We start from the raw sequence: 21,289 nt of genomic DNA, 5'->3' as shown, positions 1-21,289 counted from the left end.
GGGTTTGGCGACGAATATGTAGTGAGGGCCAGCCAATGAGAGCATACAGGTCACAGTGGTGGGTAGTATATGGGGCTTTGGTGACAAAACAGATGGCACTGTGATAGACTACATCCAGTTTGCTGAGTAGAGTGTTGGGAGCTATTTTGTAAATGACATCTCCGAAGTCAAGGATTGGTAGGATAGTCAGTTTTACGAGGGTATGTTTGGCAGCATGAGTGAAGGAGGCTTTGTTGCGAAATAGGAAGCCAATTCTAGATTTAATTTTGGATTGGAGATGCTTAATGTGATTCTGGAAGGAGAGTTTACAGTCTAACCAGACACCTAGGTATTTGTAGTTGTTCACATATTCTAGGTCAGAACCGTCCAGAGTAGTGATGCTAGTTGGGCGGGAGGGTGCGGGCAGCAATCGGTTGAAGAGCATGCACTTAGTTTTACTAGCATTTAAAAGCAGTTGGAGGTCACAGAAGGAGTGTTGTATGGCGTTGAAGCTCGTTTGGAGGTTTGTTAGCACAGTGTCCTAAGAAGGGCCAGATGTATACAGAATGGTGTCGTCTGAGTAGAGGTGGATCAGAGAATCACCAGCAGCAAGAGCAACATCGTTGATATATAGAGAGAAAATAATCAGCCAGAGATTTGAACCCTGTGGCACCCCCATAGAGACTGCCAGAGGTCCAGACAACAGGCCCTCCGATTTGACACACTGAACTGTATCTGAGAAGTAGTTGGTGAATCAGGCGAGGCAGTCATTTGAGAAGCCAAGGCTATTGAGTCTGCCGATAAGAATGCGGTGATTGACAGAGTCGAAAGCCTTGGCCAGGTCAATGAAGACGGCTGCACAGTACTGTCTTTTATCGATGGCGGTTATGATATCGTTTAGGACCTTGAGCATGGCTGAGGTGCACCCATGACCAGCTCAGAAACCAGATTGCATAGTGGAGAAGATGCGGTGGGATTCGAAATGTTCGGTGATCTGTTTGTTATCTTGGCTTTCTAAGATTTAAGAAAGGAGGGGCAGGATGGATATAGGTCTGTAACAATTTGGGTCTAGAGTGTCACCCCCTTTGAAGAGGAGGATGACAGCGGCAGCTTTCCAATCTTTGGGGATCTCAGACGATACGAAAGAGAGGTTAAATAAGCTAGTAATAGGGGTTGCAACAATTTCTGCTGATAATTTTAGAAAGAGAGGATCCAGATTGTCTAGCCCAGCTGATTTGTAGGGATCCAGATTTTGCAGCTCTTTCAGAACATCAGCTGTCTGGATTTGGGCGAAGGAGAAGTGGTGGGGGGGGGCTTGGGAAAGTTGCTTCAGGGGGTGCTGAGATGTTGGCCGGGATAGGGGTAGCCAGGTGGAAAGCATGTACAAAATGCTTATTGAATTTATCGATTATCGTAGATTTATCGGTGGTGACAGTGTTTCCTATCCTCAGTGCAGTGGGCAGCTGGGAGGAGGTGCTCTTATTCTCCATGGACTTTACAGTGTCCCAAAACTTATTGGAATTAGTGCTACAGGAAGCAAATTTCTGTTTGAAAAAGCTAGCCTTAGCTTTCCTAACTGACTGAGTATATTGGTTCCTGACGTCCCTGAAAAGTTGCATATCGTGGGGGCTATTCGATGCTAATGCAGAACGCCACAGGATGTTTTTGTGCTGGACAAGGGCAGTCAAGTCTGCGGTGAACCAAGGGCGAAATCTGTTCTTAGTTCTACATTTTTTTGAACGGAGCATGCTTATTTAAGACGGTGAGGAAAGCACTTTTGAAGAGCAACCAGGCATCCTCTACTAATGAGGTCAATATCCTTCCAGGATACCTGGGCCAGGTTGATTAGAAAGTCCTGCTCGCTGAAGTGTTTTAGGGAGCGTTTGACAGTGATGAGGGGTGGCCGTTTGACCGCGGACCCATTACGCATTCAGGCTATGTGGCGGTGATCGCTGAGATCCTGGTTGAAGACAGCAGAGGTGGTGTATTTAGAGGGCAAGTTGGTCAGGATGATTCTAAGAGGGTGCCCATGGTTACCGATTTAAGGTTGTACCTGGTAGGTTCCTTGATAATTTGTGTGAGATTGAGGGCATCTAGCTTAGATTGTAGGACGGCCGGGGTGTTAACTTCTTCTGGCTGCAGGGGCAGTATTGAGTAACTTGGATAAAGGTGCCCATTTCAAACGGCCTCGTACTCAATTCTTGCTCGTACAATATGCATATTATTATTACTATTGGATAGAAAACACTCTCTAGTTTCTAAAACCGTTTGAATTATATCTGTGAGTCAAACAGAACTCATTTGGCACAAACTTCCTGACCAGGAAGTGGAAAGTCTGAAATCGAGGCTCTCTTCTATGTCCTGCCTATAAATGGGCATGATACGTATTAGTATACATGCACTTCATAGACCTTCCCCTGGATGTCAAGAGGCGGTGAGAGAAGAAATTTAGTGTTTATCTTGGTCTGAAGTGGAATACAAGCTCTTTGTATGACGTGTCCCCCATTTCCGGTTTTCTGGAGAGCGCGAGAAGGGACCTGGATGGCGACTACTATCTCCGGCTTTGATTTTATTTGATACATTTGACCATATCATCGTAAAGTATGTTTTTTCAATATAGTTTAATCAGATTATTGAAATTTTTTCGGGAGTTTTGCCGTGTTCCGTTTTCTGACTTTGTTGACGATGGAGAGATTCGTGCCACTTGGCTAGTGTGCTTGCTAAATCGAGAGGGAAAGTGGCCGTTCTAAATCCAAACAACGATTGTTCTTGACAAAGGACCCCTTGTCCAACATTCTGATGAAAGATCAGCAAAAGTAAGAAACATTTTATGATGCTATTTCATATATCTGTCGTACATGTGAACTAGTCGTGGGCGCCCAACTTTTGGGTACTCTAGCTATACCGAAGCTGGATGTCGTAATGAAGTTATTTTTTAGAATTCTAACACTGCGATTTCATTAAGAACTAATGGATCTATCATTTCCTATACAACATGTATGTTTTAGTTATGTTTATGAATAGCTATTTGGTCAGAATATGTGTGTCAGAAAAAGTGTCCGAAAAAAATCCGGGCGTTGTGGGAAAAAGTAGCTAAGTTAGCACAATGTATAACCATTGATTTCAGCTCTAAATATGCACATTTTCGAACAAAACATGTGTATGTATAACCTGATGTTATAGGACTGTCATCTGATGAAGAATATCAAGGTTAGTCAAAAATTATATATCTTTTACTAGTTTGTTACGATCGCTAACTTTTACTGCTGGGGAAGGGCTTGTGTTTTTGGCTATTGTGGTAAGCTAATATAACGCTATATTGTGTTTTCGCTGTAAAACACTTGATAAATCGGAAATATTGTCTGGAATCACAAGATGCCTGTCTTTCATTTGCTGTACACTATGTATTTTTCAGAAATGTTTTATGATGAGTATTTAGGTATTTGGCGTTGGTGTCTGTAATTATTCTGTCTGCTTTCGGTGCAATTTCTGATTGTAGCTGCAATGTAAACTATGATTTATACCTGAAATATGCACATTTTTCGAACAAAACATAGATTTATTGAATAACATGTTATAAGACTGTCATCTGATGAAGTTGTTTGTTGGTTAGTTTGGTTGGTTCTTGGTTAGTTAGGTTGGCTTTGTGCATGCTACCTGTGCTGTGAAAAATGTCTGTCCTTTTTTGTATTTGGTGGTGAGCTAACATAAATATACGTGGTGTTTTCGCTGTAAAACATTTTAAAAATCGGACATGTTGGCTGGATTCACAAGATGTGTACCTTTCATATGCTGTATTGGACTTGTTAATGTGTGAAAGTTAAATATTTAAAAAATATATATTTTGAATTTCGCGCCCTGCACTTGAGCTGGCTGTTGTCATAAGTGTACCGACGTCGGGCTTGCAGCCAGAAGAAGTTAACTTCTAGTTCCTCCCAAACCCGGATCCGGGAGCACCCCCATCAGTAAAAAAGCTGACTAGCATAGCCTAGCATAGCGTCACAAGTAAATACTAGCATCTAAATATCATTAAATCACAAGTCCAAGACACCAGATGAAAGATACACATCTTGTGAATCCAGCCATCATTTCTGATTTTTAAAATGTTTTACAGGGAAGACACAATATGTAAATCTATTAGCTAACCACGTTAGCAAAAGACACCACTTTTTTTACTCCACCATTTTTTTCCTGCATAGGTAGCTATCACAAATTCGACCAAATAAAGATATAAATAGCCACTAACCAAGAAACAACTTCATCAGATGACAGTCTGATAACATATTTATTGTATAGCATATGTTTTGTTAGAAAAATGTGCATATTTCAGGTATAAATCATAGTTTACCATTGCAGCCACCATCACAACTCTCAGCAAAGCGACTAGAATAACTACAGAGAGCAACGTGAATTACCTAAATACTCATCATAAAACATTTCTGAAAAATACACAGCGTACAGCAAATGAAAGACAAAGATCTTGTGAATCCAGCCAATATTTCAGATTTTTTAAGTGTTTTACAGCAAACACAATATAGCATTATATTAGCTTACTACAATAGGCAACCACACAGCAGCATTGATTCATGCACGTTAGCGATAGCGAATAAACCAGCAAAAGATATTACATTTTTGACTAACCTTCTCAAAACTTCATCAGATGACAGTCCTATAACATCATATTACACAATACATATAGAGTTTGTTCGAAAATGTGCATATTTAGCGGCACAAATCGTGGTTATACAGTGAGAAAAGTAGCCAGGCTGCCAACAATATGTCGGGAGAAATCTTGGGAGAGGCACCTAATCTAATCGATAACTAATCATAAACTTGACTAAAAAATACAGGTTGGACAGCAAATGAAAGATACATTAGTTCTTAATGCAATCGCTGTGTTAGATTTTTAAAATTAACGTTACTACGGCATACAGCGTGCGTTAAAGCAAGACCGCACCGAAATGAATGGCGGAATATGCATTTTACTTTTTTCAACAGAACAACGAATTAACATCTTAAATAGTTCTTACCTTTTGATGAGCTTCCATCAGAATCTTGGGCAAGGTGTCCTTAGTCCAAAAGAATCGTTGCTTGGTTGTAGATTGTCCTCTTCAACGTTCGATTTAGCAGTAAACATTAGCCATGCGGCAAAGACGTGTCCGACTCACTAAAACGCAGGACGATTAAATATCCGAAAATCGCAATATACCGATATAAACTGATATAACTCGGTTTAATATAACAACATTATGATGTCTTTAACACCTATAACGAATAAAAACATGACCGGATATATCTAAGGCCTATAACCGGAGCGTTCTAGAGCCACAGCCAGATGTCCTTCCTGCGTCAGAGCGAAGTGAACAAAGACCGGACCCTACGTTCCCAGGCTATTTATAACCTCTCAGTTCTGCCTAGCAACCCCATTTCAACTCTCACTATTCGCTGACACCCAGGGGAAGACGTATGCAGTGCATCTCAACCAATAGAAGACAGGCAAATTAATAAACTGACCTGGGAACAGCTTGCAGAATTCAGCATTCTCACATCCTCATAGGAAAAATCCTCCAACTCCAGTTCTGTTTCACTCACAGATATAATTCAAACGGTTTTAGAAACTAGAGAGTGTTTTCTATCCAATAGTAATAATAATATGCATATTGTACGAGCAAGAATTGAGTACGAGGCAGTTTAATTTGGGAACGAAATTATTACAAAGTCCAAACAGCACCCCCTATTGAGAAGAAGTTTTAAGCCTGATCCAGTTTAGGTCACCTAACAGTACGAACTCTGAAGATAGATGGGGGGCGATCAATTCACATATGGTGTCCATGGCACAACCCGGATGTCCTAGCTGTGTCTGAATCCTGGGTTAGGAAGGCCACCAAAAATCCTGAAATTTCCATCCCTAACTATAACATTTTCCAAAAAGATATAACAGCCAAAGGGGGCGGAGTTGTTATCAACTGCAGAGATAACCGGCAGAGTTCTGTCATACTATCCAGGTCTGTGCCCAAACAATTTGAGCTTCTACTTTTAAAAGAAACAAGTCTCTCACCGTTCCAGAAACAAGTCTCTCACCGTTGCCACTTGTTATAGACCCCCTTGTCTGCTTTTTGAGCCTTGGTCGAAAGGTGGTTACAGTGACATGAAGAACATCGATTGTTCAGCCAAACGAAAAAAACAAAAGCAGGGCATGCAAGAATTTGCTTTTAGAGGACATGACAAGAGGGAAAGTTCTGTCAACAAGGGCAAGCTTGCAGGGGTAATTGCACGTTACGATGTCAAACAATTCTGAATGCAGCGCATTTTTTCATAGGTGCTCGGTAGACTTTTCATTTTCTTTCGGTATTTATTTAGCAAAGATGATAACACAATCACTCCGGAGGAAAACGGACGATTTTTCAGTCTGATCAACTGTTAAAAATTGCCCCACCGCTCTGGGACCTATGGTGCCACCAGTCTGCTAGTCAGTTAGTTATCGTCAGGTATGTGGATGATTAGGGTTTTATTCAGGAATATTTCTTGGGATACTTTAATGTGTCAAGTGGGCAAGATGCACAGTCTGTGTTCGACTTTATTCATTTTGAGATGTCAGAGTTTAAGTTCAGAGAGAAACTCGTTGTCCAAACCTAATATAGCACAGCTGTAATGGAATGTATCTGCCATTTGTATTTACAGCTAAGTCCCATCCTGTTCCCTGATTAAGAGGTGAGGACTACTCCACTCCACTACCATTGTCAACTTTCTCCAGCCATGAACTGAAGCCATGTCTCATGTGCCCGCTCATCCACTGGCACATTGAATGTTTCCCCTACAAGCACTGTGAGTACCCCTCTCATTTATCTCTCATTACTGTATGTAGAGTCAATCACATACACATTCAAATTATTAAACATCAATGTTTTGACGCCTTGCTTGGACTAACTCATTCTTAGCTCTTTTGTCTAACTGTGTAGTGTGTCTTATAGTTATTTGTCTTCCCAGTCAAATCCTGTCCTGCACTGGTCAAGTCTCTGAACATAACCAACTCATACCCTCATTCAATCATCCCTTTCTAACACGGTGTAAGTAGCCCTCTCATTCCCATTCCCCATAATATAGTACTATAAACGACTTTTGAAACACACTTTGTCGTCTCCGTGCGTTCCGCACCTATAGCGTGGGTCTCCCATCCTCCTCAAATGTTGAAGTCACCAGCCTCCACTGATAGGGACTCACAAAAGGTGAGGAAGACACGGTCGTTGCACTCACATGACCAATCATAATGCCTACAGAAGGCAACCTTGAGGATGACATAACAGGTGACATTGCACTACATAGCAGGTGACATAGCACTACAGAGGGACTCACATGGGGGGAAGAAAAGGTGGTCGTTGCACTCATCCTCGGAGCAGGAGCAGATGAAGAACTGGGAGCCCATGCCATTCCTCTCCCTCATCTCACACTTGCTGTTGTTATAGTCCTCCAGCACCAGACCATGCAGCTTATGGGCTGGGTTGTGGCATATCGTGTCTATGGTGACATTGTCGTCTTTCTTCCTCCTGGAAACAAGACAACAGGAGCAATTAGTTCCACTCCAATTCATATTTATTAAACAGAGAGAACATTTAAGCTAGTGATACAGTAATAAAAACACAGTCTAAGCATTAGGGTAATGCTTTGAAACAGGGGTCAGGTTAGGTTTTACAGAATGTATCACCCAGTTACAAAATACCACCGTGCACGTGCAGTGAATAATCCTGAAGGTGCACAAATGGACTTACAAATGGGCTCCTCAGGTCTCCTGCTAGGTGGTGTGGAGCATATGTAGTGAAACCCTTTTTAAGAGGTGTTGCTGTGAACATGGCATTAGGAGTTCAACTGACTTCAGCTCCGAATGCTATGAATGTGATGAGATAATGTGGTATTGCCTTCAGCTTCAAACAGGAGGCCAAATCTAGTTCTCCACTTTCTTTAGTGGGATTAGTGGGTGGGGCACTTTTGGGTTTAGCTACTTAGCTAAACCTTGTTCATGGCAAAAGTCATATTTAAATGACAAATCACCAAGCAAGATTATTCATTTCTGCTCTAAGGTCAAGTTTAAAGGTCATTCCAACTCCCAATGAGAGATGATGAGGGGTGCTGTAGTCACTCACCAAATGCTGACACACACGTCCTCTGGATGGGGGCAGATGGCTGTGATGCTACAGTCGGTCAAACAGCTCCCTGTGCACGTACAGCTGGTAGACTCAACTTCACAGAACTTACACAGACGCTTCAGCTTCAGCATAGTCATTGATGAGGCCACTGAGGTGGAGACACAAATAGATAGGGGGAAAGACATTAGATTGATCGTTTATAAAGGGATACTGTTTCGTAAAGCAGTCAATAGTTTGTCCATTTAGGTTACTCATGTGTTGTGAAATATGTTCACTCTTCACTGCAGCCAAGATAAGACATTTGACCGGGATTAAATTTGATTGCGCTCGAATACAGCTTTTAAAGGCAATGTTACCGTGTTCGCAGAGATAGCATTCGAGGTAAACGCTGCAGATGTTGGCTCAAATGGAAATCCCCTTTAAATGTTTTGGATTGAACCCCAGTCATTATTTGCTTTCTTAAATGGGCCTAAACTGTATTGACCCAGAGAAGATGATAACTTTGCTCAACTTAGGAAACTGACATTTCCCTCCAACTACACAGACAAACAAAAGGCTACAAACATTACAAAGGCGAACTTTCTCATCTAATATATTACATATTAATCTGAACCTTTCCTACACTGGAAGAGTATGGCGTGTGGAATATCAGTGAGTACAGTAAAACATTAACCTCACATCTCAGTCCAGACTACGTGAAGGAATGTATCATTACTGTGAGACTTGACAATTTTACTTTGAAAAGAATATGTGAAATAGACAAAAAGGAATGTCCCTTCGGTACCATGTATTGTCGTGGAAAATTACATAATTAGTCATGCTATCCCGTGTTTTATTGTTTAAAGAATTGTCTCTTGTTATATGCTAGTGTTTTTTCTAACCTGATAAAAACTGGTCTTTGTGGGACTTAGTCATAGGACTGGGCGTATAGCTAAGGTCCGTTTGGGTGCGATCGCAGCATGTGACGTCCCGTAGGTTTACTATATACCGAAAGTCACATGTATGGAAACGTGCAGAATGGAGCACATTATAGTGTTTACTGTTGTGAATGCAGTTATACGGTTGAGCCCTCAGGCGATCAACCTCATGCTATCTTAAATATGCACAGACAACTAATTGCCTTTTACATACTGTCTGCTGACTGCCACGTATACAAAAAGGATGTCTTTTTCTATAAAAGCAGAGACCCAACTGTGTTTGTGAAGGTTTCAACTCTGAACCATTCTTGGTGAAGGTTGGTTGCTTCATTTAAAAAAATCTTTTAAAATTTTCGTTTGAAAGAATCTGCATTCTCACTCTTCCTATAGAATTGCTACCAAAATATGGCAACGAGGATGGGATGGCTAACTCTACTTGCTCCCGAGGAGACGATGTTAAACTGTGTGCGCAGAAGCTGCGTTAGACGTGGTTTAGTGAGTGGATACGCAATTCCGAACAGACAAAATAAATTACGGGTGAGACTGATTTTCTTTAAAACATCATAGAAAATCCTGTTCTAAGAACAGGTTTTGCATATTATGTCTTTGTTGTAGCAAAAACACCCCTAGTTAGAAACGTTATTGTAGTAGAGTTATTTCTGAATAGGGGAAGTCCTAGAAGTAATTCCACGGCAAACATCCTGTTGAAGCAGTGTAATCCTGTAGGAGCAGGGGACATCTCCGATTGGGATCTTTCCAGAAATATCCTGGTTAGAGACAGGGGTTGTGTTTCTCTGTTGAAGCAGAGCCATGGGATGATATGACACGACTACAAGTTACGTGATTCCAGGGCACAATCCTGAGATAGACAAACATAAATATTCCTGCAGGTTTAAAATACACTGCTCAAAAAAATAAAGGGAACACTAAAATAACACATCCTAGATCTGAATGAATGAAATATTCTTATTAAATACTTTTTTCTTTACATAGTTGAATGTGCTGACAACAAAATCACACAAAAAGGATCAATGGAAATCAAATTTATCAACCCATGGAGGTCTGGATTTGGAGTCACACTCAAAATTAAAGTGGAAAACCACACTACAGGCTGATCCAACTTTGATGTAATGTCCTTAAAACAAGTCAAAATGAGGCTCAGTAGTGTGTGTGGCCTCCACGTGCCTGTATGACCTCCCTACACCGCCTGGGCATGCTCCTGATGAGGTGGCGGATGGTCTCCTGAGGGATCTCCTCCCAGACCTGGACTAAAGCATCCGCCAACTCCTGGACAGTCTGTGGTGCAACGTGGCGTTGGTGGATGGAGGGAGACATGATGTCCCAGATGTGCTCAATTGGATTCAGGTCTGGGGAACGGGCGGGCCAGTCCATAGCATCAATGCCTTCCTCTTGCAGGAACTGCTGACACACTCCAGCCACATGAGGTCTAGCATTGTCTTGCATTAGGAGGAACCCAGGGCCAACCGCACCAGCATATGGTCTCACAAGGGGTCTGAGGATCTCATCTCGGTACCTAATGGCAGTCAGGCTACCTCTGGCGAGCACATGGAGGGCTGTGCGGCCCCCCAAAGAAATGCCACCCCACACCATGACTGACCCACCGCCAAACCGGTCATGCTGGAGGATGTTGCAGGCAGCAGAACGTTCTCCACAGCGTCTCCAGACTCTGTCACGTCTGTCACATGTGCTCAGTGTGAACCTGCTTTCATCTGTGAAGAGCACAGGGCGCCAGTGGCAAATTTGCCAATCTTGGTGTTCTCTGGCAAATGCCAAACGTCCTGCACGGTGTTGGGCTGTAAGCACAACCACCACCTGTGGACGTCGGGCCCTCATACCACCCTCATGGAGTCTGTTTCTGACCGTTTGAGCAGACACATGCACATTTGTGGCCTGCTGGAGGTCATTTTGCAGGGCTCTGGCAGTGCTCCTCCTGCTCCTCCTTGCACAAAGGCGGAGGTAGCGGTCCTGCTGCTGGGTTGTTGCCCTCCTACGGCCTCCTCCACGTCTCCTGATGTACTGGCCTGTCTCCTGGTAGCGCCTCCATGCCTCTGGACACTACGCTGACAGACACAGCAAACCTTCTTGCCACAGCTCGCATTGATGTGCCATCCTGGATGAGCTGCAATACCTGAGCCACTTGTGTGGGTTGTAGACTCCGTCTCATGCTACCACTAGAGTGAAAGCACCGCCAGCATTCAAAAGTGACCAAAACATCAGCCAGGAAGCATAGGAACGGAGAAGTGGTCTGTGGTCACCACCTGCAGAACCACTCCTTTATTGGGGGTGTCTTGCTAATTGCCTATAATTTCCACCTCTTGTCTATTCCATTTGCACAACAGCATGTGAAATGTATTGTCAATCAGTGTTGCTTCCTAAGTGGACAGTTTGATTTCACAGAAGTGTGATTGACTTGGAGTTACATTGTGTTGTTTAAGTGTTCCCTTTATTTTTTTGAGCAGTGTGTATATATATATATATATATATAAGTGTTCCCTTTATTTTTTTGAGCAGTGTATATATATATATAAAATATTAAAAACATTGTTCAAGAAAATGAATTGTACTGGTAAACAGTTGGTTATGATTGGGAAACCAGATAAAATGTAAACCCTACACGGAAATGTGCATTGGAGGAACTACCATGTGGGTACAACATTTAAAATGACAGAGTAATTCAAAAATATTTTGATGGAGAAGAAATTACTCTTTTCAAATTCTAAGAAAGGAAGACGTTCCTAACCAAATAACTTTCTCTCTGGGGAAGTGGGTATCACTACCTTGGAAAATTGTTAAATTGGCACATATTAGAGCCATGAGTGAGTAAATTTAAACACTCTGGCCACGGTCAGGAAGAGGTAAACTATAGCAAATCCATAGAGAAACTAAAAGAAGCGCAAGTGTATTCTACCAATTCGGCTCAAATACGAAAAAATTATTTAAAAAAATAAAATTCATGGATAAATTTGGCAGCATTTCCCTGCTGACGGGAAATATGCTAGAGCCGATACAAATTCATTGCTTTAACTAATTATGACAATTTGCTAGTTACGCTATCCGTTTGAACCGCATAGCATATCATTATAGCAGTATGTACTGGTAATATATGTTAGCTAGCTACCTAACGTAAGTTGGCTACTAATACATCGAACATGCCTGTATATTAACTATATGTAATCTAACTACCTAACGTTTATTGACTTGATTATTCACGTCATTCTTAGCTTAGCTAAATGGTATAGTCGTTGTGCATTCTCATCGGACATTGTTAATTCGGGGGCTTCGAAAATTCGCTTTGGCTATCTGCTCAGATTTCAGAGCACTCTCATCTGAATGTACCAGAGCGCAGAATAACTGATGAATATACTAATGCTCAACACCCGTTGAATATAGTCGGTGTCAGTAAACGTTGGGGGTAAAGAAACATAATTAAATTGTTGTCAACAGCACAGTTAATCACCATCGCTTTGGATAACATGCCGAACCAAATCTGCTAGGGTGAGTAGACTAGTCAGAGTGAGGAGGTGTTCTCATTTGCGTTTGGAAGTAGCTAGTAAGCTAGCCAACTTTAGCCAGTTAGCTTGGGTGCTTGACTGCCATTGTGAGGTACGAACTCTCAGATCAACCCTGCCCCTCGGCCAGAGTGGGCAGTGTACACTCTGAACAGTCTGAATTTTCAAACACCCGAAGTTGTAGTAATTTGCTAACAAGCTAGCAAGAGGCTGCATAGCAACAGCATCAACTTCCGGTAGACATGCAAAGCTCAGCTGAAAGGTTACCATTTGGTTACAGTATACTAAAATGAGCTAATAGTATATAGTATGAAGTATATACTCATTGAGTATGTGTTATATAGTATATTAGTATGGGTATTTGTACACCGTTTGGGTATGTGAGTATATTGATAAAATGTGTACGTATGTTTTGATTGCAGGTTAACCTGCTATGTAAATGGATACTGCGGGGGTAGCGGAAAAACACGGAAAAGTGAGTGTAGGGGCAATATTGGCAAAATTTACAACAGGAAAAGTATTATATTTATTGGGGACACAAGCAGAATCGAAAGCGATATGACTACTACCCATGTCTTTGAACATGGGACCAGTAACAATACCCAGATCATTTTACATGGCGATGGGTGTGGAACTAATTTAGGGGTTGGATAATCCTTGCGAGAATCAAAGGCAGTGGATATTAGGTAACATATTAAAATTGTCAGTACATATGGGCGAGAGCACGAATGATGTTTACAAATAGTCCAACTTTGTATCACGCCTCATTAAAACAATTGCTAAAAGGGTGTACATTTGAGGTTTCTGTGATGATACAGTATGTAGTGACTTATTATTGGCGTAAAATGATGAAGAAACTCATATGCCAGACATCACCACGTTAGTAAACTATTTGGTAGAGCAGGGTCACAAGGCATCACATGGTACAACCAGCGTAAAACAAGAGATAACATATTTGGGCGTTTCGATTTCGGAAGGCACGAATCACACTACACGTGATCGAGTAGGAACAATACGTTCCTTGGCAAAACCAAACAGTCCTTGTAGACTCAAGAAAACCCCAGGGGTTTTAATCTTGTGAGACACTTTATTACGTCTTCTTATAAAATAGATGTATACAATTGACGAAAGGGAGGAGGGGTCACGAGTAATTAAAGTGGCCTCCCTGTGGACAGAAGTTATCGTGTTTGTTTGACTGTAATTTAACTTCTTGCGACTACAGGGGGTGCTGTTCCGAATTAGCATTTTGTCGTCTCCAAATTAAACTGCCTAGTACTCAATTCTTGCTCGTACAATATGCATATTATTAATTCTATTGGATAGAAAACACTTTCTAGTTTCATACAAAGTTGGAATGATGTCTGTGGGTGACCCAGAACTCTTTCTACAGCGAAATCCATGACAGACAGTGAAAGGTCTGAGAGCGAAGCTCTGATTTCAGATCAGTTTTAAAAGTCTGTGTATATCCTATGGAACGACACGAACTGCACCCGCCTTCCCCTGGATGTCAGTAACCAATGAGAAGTGGAATGGGCCTTCTGCGTAGCTCTCAGAGGTTATAAAGGACCAAGGAGTGAGGGTAGCCCCCCTTTCGACGCTCGCCTTTACGCAGGAAGACACCTCCGGATGCCATTTTCAAAGGCTCGGTTATCAACGTAAAATGTATCCGTCTGTAATTTAATTCGATATAGGACTTAGAAACATCATAAGGTAGTTAATTTAAACCGTTTTATAGCAATTTATATCCGTTTAGTGCGATTTTGATGCATTTCTATGTGAAGCACCGGGCACATTTCGGGGTCCCGGTCGAACGTTAGCGGGCATTTAGACGGACAAAGGACATCTTTCGACCAAAAGAAGATTAAACCCAAGAAAGAATACATTGCCCAAGAATCTGATGGAAGAACAGCTCAAAGTAAGCAATATTTAATATGATAAATCGTTGTTCTGTCGAAATATTTTAAACGCATATTTCGCCATTTTGTTTGGTATAGCTTCACTTGGCGAACCCTGTATTGAAAAGTAAGGATAATTTTAAAAATGTAAGTCAGCGGTTGCATTAAGAACTAATTTGTCTTTCGATTCCTGTCAACTCTGTATTTTTTAGTCAAGTATATGATTAGCTTTCGATTAAACTAGATCACTCTGAAAGCTGACGTCCCTCATTTTGATGCTTGAGTTGTGACTATTTCCATTGTATAACCACGGTTTTGTATGGCTAAATATGCACCTTTTCGAACAAACTGTATATGTATGTTGTAAAATGATGTTACAGGAGTGTCATCGGAAGAATTCTGAGAAGGTTAGTGAAAAAATTAATATATTTTGGCGATGATAACGTTATAGCTCCCTTTGCCTTGAATTCATACTCTACTAACGTTTTCACATGTGGTATGCTAACTTATCGATTTATTGTGTTTTCGCTGAAAAACGCTTAGAAAATCTGAAATATGGTCTGAAATCACAAGAACTGTGTCTTTCCATTGCTATGCTTTGTCTATTTTTATGAAATGTTTTATGATGAGTAAATTGGTCATACACGTTGCTCTATCTAGTAATTCTAGTCGATTTGTGATGGTCGGTGCAATTGTAAACTGTGATTTCTACCTGAAATATGCACTTTTTTCTAACAACACCTATCCTATACCATAAATATGTTATCAGACTGTCATCTGATGAGTTTTTGTCTTGGTTTGTTGCTATCAATATCTTAGTTTAGCCGAATTGGTGATAGCTAGTGGTGGAGAGAGAAAATGGTGGACAAAGAAAGATGGTGTATTTTGCTAACGTGGTTAGCTAATAGATTTACATATTGTGTCTTCCCTGTAAAACATTTTAAAAAACAGAAATGATGGGTTTATTCACAAGATCTGTATCTTTCATCTGGTGTCTTGGACTTGTGATTTAATGATATTTAGATGCTACTATTTACTTGTGAAGCTATGCTAGCGATGCTAATCAGTGTGGGGGGGGTGGGGGGTGATCCCGGATACGGGGTTGATACTCGTGAAAGGTTAAAACATATTGTTCACCTGGTAAAGTAAACGTCAGACGGAAAGACGGAGGTAGAGTATAGTAGTGATTGAGAGGGCTTCCGAGTTAAAGCAAACAAGGGAACCCGACCCCTCCTGTCTCAGCCTCCACTACTTATGCTGCAATAGTTTATGTGTTGGAGGGCTGAGGTCAGTCTGTTATATCTGGAGTATTTCTCCTGTCTTGTCCGATGTCCTGTGTGAATTGAAGTATGCTCCCTGTAGTTCTCTCTCTCTCTCTCTCTCTCTCTCTCTCTCTCTCTCTCTCTCTCTCTCTCTCTCTCTCTCTCTCTCTCTCTCTCTCTCTCTCTCTCTCTCTCTCTCTCGGAGGACCTGAGCCCGAGGACCATGCCTCAGGACTAGAGATCGACCGATTAATTAGGGCCGATTTCAAGTTTTCATAACAATCGGTAATCGGCCTTTTGGATGCCGATTATGGCCGATTACATTGCAATCCACGAGGAAACTGCGTGGCAGGCTAACCACCTGTTACACGAGTGCAGCATCAAAATGATCTTGTGGCTGCAAGGAGCCAAGGTAAGTTGCTAGCTAGCATTAAAATGATCTTATTATAAACAACCAATCTTCACATAATCACTAGTTAACTACACATGGTTGATGATATTACTAGGTTAACTAGCTTGTCCTGCATTGCATATAATCAATGCGGTGCCTGTTAATTTATTATCGAATCACAGCCTACTTCAACTTCACCAAACAGGTGATGATTTAACAAAAGTGCATTCGCGAAAAATGTACCTAACCATAAACGTCAATGCCTTTCTTAAAATTAATACACAGAAGTATATATTTTTTAAACCTGCATATTTAGTTAAAAGAAATTCATGTTTGCAGGCAATATTAACTACGGAAATTGTGTCACTTCTCTTGCGTTCAGTGCAAGCAGAGTCAGGGTATATGCAACAGTTTGGGCCGCCTGGCTCATTGCAAACTGTGAACTAATTTGCCAGAATTTTATATAATTATGACATAACATTGAAGGTTGTTGTCACGGTTTTCTTCCATAGGTGAAGGAGAGGACCAAAATGCAGCGCGGCTAGTGTTCAACATGTTTAATAGACGAATAAATGGTAACACTACTACAAGTAACAAAATAACAAATGTGAAAACCGAGACAGCCCTATCTGGTGCAGACAAAACACAGAGACAGGAAACAATCACCCACAAAATCCCAACACAAAACAAGCCTCCTATATATGATTCTCAATCAGGGACAACGATTGACAGCTGCCTCTGATTGAGAACCATATTAGGCTGGACACAGAAACAGACAAACTAGACACACAACATAGAATTCCCACCCAGCTCACGTCCTGACCAACACTAAACAAGCAAAACACATAAGAACTCTGGTCAGGACGTTACAGTACCCCCCTCCTGAGGTGCGGACTCCGAACGCACCCCTAAAACTCAAGAGGAGGGTCTGGGTGGGCATCTGTCCGCGGTGGCGGCTCCGGCGCAGGACGAGGACACCACTCTACCACTGTCTTTGTCCCCCTCCTTAGCGTCCTTTGAATGGCGACCCTCGCCCCCGACCTTGGTCTAGGAACCTTCACCAAGGCCCCCCCTAGATAGAGGAGATAGCTCAGGACAGAGAGGTAGCTCAGGACAGAGAGGTAGCTCAGGACAGAGAGGTAGCTCAGGACAGAGAGGTAGCTCAAGACAGAGAGGTAGCTCAAGACAGAGAGGTAGCTCAAGACAGAGAGGTAGCTCAAGACAGAGAGGTAGCTCAAGACAGAGGGGCAACTCCGGACTGAAAAGTAGCTCCGGACAGAGAGGCAGCTCCGGACTGAGTGGCAGCTCCGGACTGAGTGGCAGCTCCGGACTGAGTGGCAGCTCCGGACTGGAGGGCAGCTCATGACTGGAGGGCAGCTCATGACTGGAGGGCGGCTCATGACTGGAAGGCGGCTCATGACTGGAGGGCGGCTCATGACTGGAGGGCGGCTCATGACTGGAGGGCGGCTCTGGCAGCTCCTGACTGGCTGGCGGCTCTGGCAGCTCCTGACTGGCTGGCGGCTCTGGCAGCTCCTGACTGGCTGGCGGCTCTGGCAGCTCCTGACTGGCTGGCGGCTCTGGCAGCTCCTGACAGGCTGGCGGCTCTGGCAGCTCCTGACTGGCTGGCGGCTCTGGCGGCTCCTGACTGACGGACGGCTCTAACGGCTCGGGACAGACGGGCGGCTCTAATGGCTCGGGACAGACGGATGGCTCAGACGGCGCTGGGCAGACGGATGGCTCAGACGGCACTGGGCAGACGGATCGCTGACGGCACTGGGCAGACGGATCGCTCAGACGGCACTGGGCAGACGGATCGCTCAGACGGCACTGGGCAGACGGATCGCTCAGACGGCACTGGGCAGACAGATGGCTCAGACGGCACTGGGCAGACGGATAGCTCAGACGGCACTGGGCAGACGGATAGCTCAGACGGCGCTGGGCAGGCAGGCAGCTCAGACGGCGCTGGGCAGACGAGCAGTGCAGGCGGCGTTGAGCAGACGAGCAGTGCAGGCGGCGTTGAGCAGACGAGCAGTGCAGGCGGCGTTGGGCAGACGGCCGACTCTGACCTGCTGAGGCGCACAGTAGGCCTGGTGCGTGGTACAGGAACTGGAGGTACTGGGCTGGAGACACGCACCATAGGAAGAGTGCGTGGAGGAGGAACAGAGTTCTGGAGACGCACAGGAAGCCTGGTGCGTGGTGTAGGCACTGGTGGTACTGGGCTGGGGCGGGAAGGTGGCGCCGGATATATCGGACCGTGAAGGAGTACACGAGCTCGTGAGCACCGAGCCTGCCCAACCTTACCTGGTTCAATGGTCCCCGTAGCCCTGCCAGTGCGGCGAGGTGGAATAGCCGCACTGGGCTATGCTGGCGAACCGGGGACACCATTTGTAAGGCTGGTGCCATGTACACCGGCCCGAGGAGACGTACTGGAGGCCAGATATGTTGAGCCGGCTTCATGGCACTTGGCTCAATGCTCACTCTAGCCCGGCTAGTGCGGGGAGGTGGAATAACCCGCACCGGGCTAAGCACACGTACAGGAGACTCCGTGCGCTCTTCCGCACAACACGGTGTCTGCCCGTACTCTCGCTCTCCACGGTAAGCCCGGGAAGTTGGCGCAGGTCTCCTACCTGACTTCGCCACACTCCCCTTTAGCCTCCCCCCAAGAAATGTTTGGGTGAGCCTCTCGGGCTTCCAGCCGCTCTGCCTTGCTAGCGCCTCATAATGCCGCCTCTCCGCTTTTGCTGCCTCCAGCTCCGCTTTGGGGGGGCGACACTCCTCTGGCTCTGCCCAGGGTCCTTTACCGTCCAGAATTTCCTCCCATGTCCATTCCTCCTGGTACCGCTGCCGCTGTCGCTGCTGCCCGTTTCCACGCTGCTTGGTCCGAGTTTGGTGGGTGATTCTGTCACGGTTTTCTTCCATAGGTGAAGGAGAGGACCAAAATGCAGCGCGGCTAGTGTTCAACATGTTTAATAGACAAATAAACGGTAACACTACTACAAGTAACAAAATAACAAATGTGAAAACCGAGACAGCCCTATCTGGTGCAGACAAAACACAGAGACAGGAAACAATCGCCCACAAAATCCCAACACAAAACAAGCCTCCTATATATGATTCTCAATCAGGGACAACGATTGACAGCTGCCTCTGATTGAGAACCATATTAGGCTGGACACAGAAACAGACAAACAACATAGAATTCCCACCCAGCTCACGTCCTGACCAACACTAAACAAGCAAAACACATAAGAACTCTGGTCAGGACGTTACAGTTGTGCAATATAACAGCAATATTTAGATTTAGGGTTGCTACCGTTCGATAAATTACGGAACGGTTCTGTATTTCACTGTAAGAATAAACGTTTTGTTTTCAAATGATGGTTTCCGGATTTGACCATATTAATGTCCAAAGGCTCGTATTTCTGTGTTTATTATATTATAATTAAGTCTTTGATTTGATATTTGATAGAGCAGTCTGACTGAGCGGTGGTAGGCAGCAGCAGGCTCGTAAGCATTCATTCAAACAGCACTTTACTGCGTTTTGCCAGCAGCTCTTAGAAATGCTTGAAGCACAGCGCTGTTTATGACTTCAAGCCTATCAAATCCCGAGATTAGAATGGCAATACTAAAGTGCCTATAAGAACATCCAATAGTCAAATGTACAGTTTGAAGTCGGAAGTTTACATACACCTTAGCCAAATACTTTTAAACTCAGTTTTTCATAATTCCTGACATTTAATCCTAGTAAAAATTCCCTGTTTTAGGTCAGTTAGGATCACCACTTTATTTTAAGAATGTGAAATGTCAGAATAATAGTAGAGAGAATGATTTATTTCAGCTTTTATTTCATTCATCACATTCCCAGTGGGTCAGAAGTTTACATTCACTCAATTAGTATCTGGTAGCATTGCCTTTAAAATGTTTAACTTGGGTCAAACGTTTCGGGTAGCCTTCCACAAGCTTCCCACAATAAATTGGGTGAATTTTGGCCCATTCCTCCTGACAGAGCTGGTGTAACTGAAAACAGGTTTGTTGGCCTCCTTGCTCGCACACACTTTTTTAGTTCTGCCCACAAATTCTCTATGGGATTGAGGTCAGGACTTTGTGATGGCCACTCCAATTGTCACGCCCTGGCCTTAGTTATCTTAGTTATCTTTATTATTTTAGTTAGGTCAGGGTGTGACATGGGGGAAGTATGTGTTTTGTATTGTCTAGGGTTTTTTGTATGTTTATGGGGCAGTGTTTAGTCTAGGTGTATGTATGTCTATGGTTGCCTAGATTGGTTCTCAATTAGAGACAGCTGTCTATCGTTGTCTCTGATTGGGAGCCATATTTAGGCAACCATAGTCATTAGGTAGTTTGTGGGTGATTGTCTATGTGTAAGTTGCCTGTGTCTGCACTTGTCATTATATAGCTTCACGTTCGTCGGTTTGTTGTTTTGTTTAGTTTGTAAGTGTTCTTCGTCTTCGTTGATTAAATATGTGTTCATTTCACGCCGGCCAGAGCCCGCCTGGGATTCTATGGAGCAGTGCGAAGAGGGATACCGTTACGATCTGTCACGTAACGACGATCGTGACACCAATACCTTGACTGTGTTGTACTTAATTAAGCCATTTTGCCACAACTTTCGAAGTATGCTTGGGGTCATTGTTCATTTGGAAGACCCATTTGCGACCAAACTTTAACTTCCTGACTGATGTCTTGAGATGTTGCTTCAATATATCCACATAATTTTTCTTCCTCATGATGCCATCTATTTTGTGAAGTGCACCAGTCCCTCCTGCAGCAAAGCACCCCCACAACATGATGCTGCCACCCCAATGCTTCACGGTTGGGATGTGGTTCTTCGGCTTGCAAGCATCCCCTTTTTTCCTAAAAACATAATGATGGCCATTATGGCCAAACAGATCTATTTTTGTTTCATCAGACCAGAGGACATTTCTCCAAAAAGTCAGATCTTTGTCCCCACGTGCAGTTGCAAACCGTAGTCTGGCTTTTTATGGCGGAGAAATTGAGTCTTTCTTGCTAAGCGGCCTTTCAGGTTATGTCGATATAGGACTCGTTTTACTGTGGATATAGATACGTTTGTACCGGTCTCCTCCAGCATCTTCACAATGTCCTTCTGGGATTGATTTGCACTTTTCGCACCAAAGTACGTTCATCTCTAGGAGACA

The 21,289-nt window shown here is 43.4% G+C and overlaps 1 protein-coding gene across 1 annotated transcript in view; it reads right to left on the bottom strand.

The window, feature by feature from the left end:
* The window catches only part of LOC120027347 (TGF-beta receptor type-2-like), a 136,592-nt gene that overhangs the window by 58,987 nt on the left and 56,316 nt on the right, over positions 1–21,289 (bottom strand). The window contains exons 6-7 of the mRNA XM_038972261.1: positions 8,118–8,268; positions 7,333–7,523 (exon numbers count right to left, since the gene is read on the bottom strand). Of these exons, the coding sequence (XP_038828189.1) occupies positions 7,333–7,523; positions 8,118–8,268 (342 nt within the window). The remainder of the gene's footprint in view (positions 1–7,332; positions 7,524–8,117; positions 8,269–21,289) is intronic.

Source organism: Salvelinus namaycush, chromosome 32 (genome assembly GCF_016432855.1).
Source record: "Salvelinus namaycush isolate Seneca chromosome 32, SaNama_1.0, whole genome shotgun sequence".
NCBI lineage: Eukaryota > Metazoa > Chordata > Actinopteri > Salmoniformes > Salmonidae > Salvelinus > Salvelinus namaycush.
Note: the sequence above shows the minus strand (reverse complement) of the source record. Positions and strands in the feature narration are given on the sequence as shown.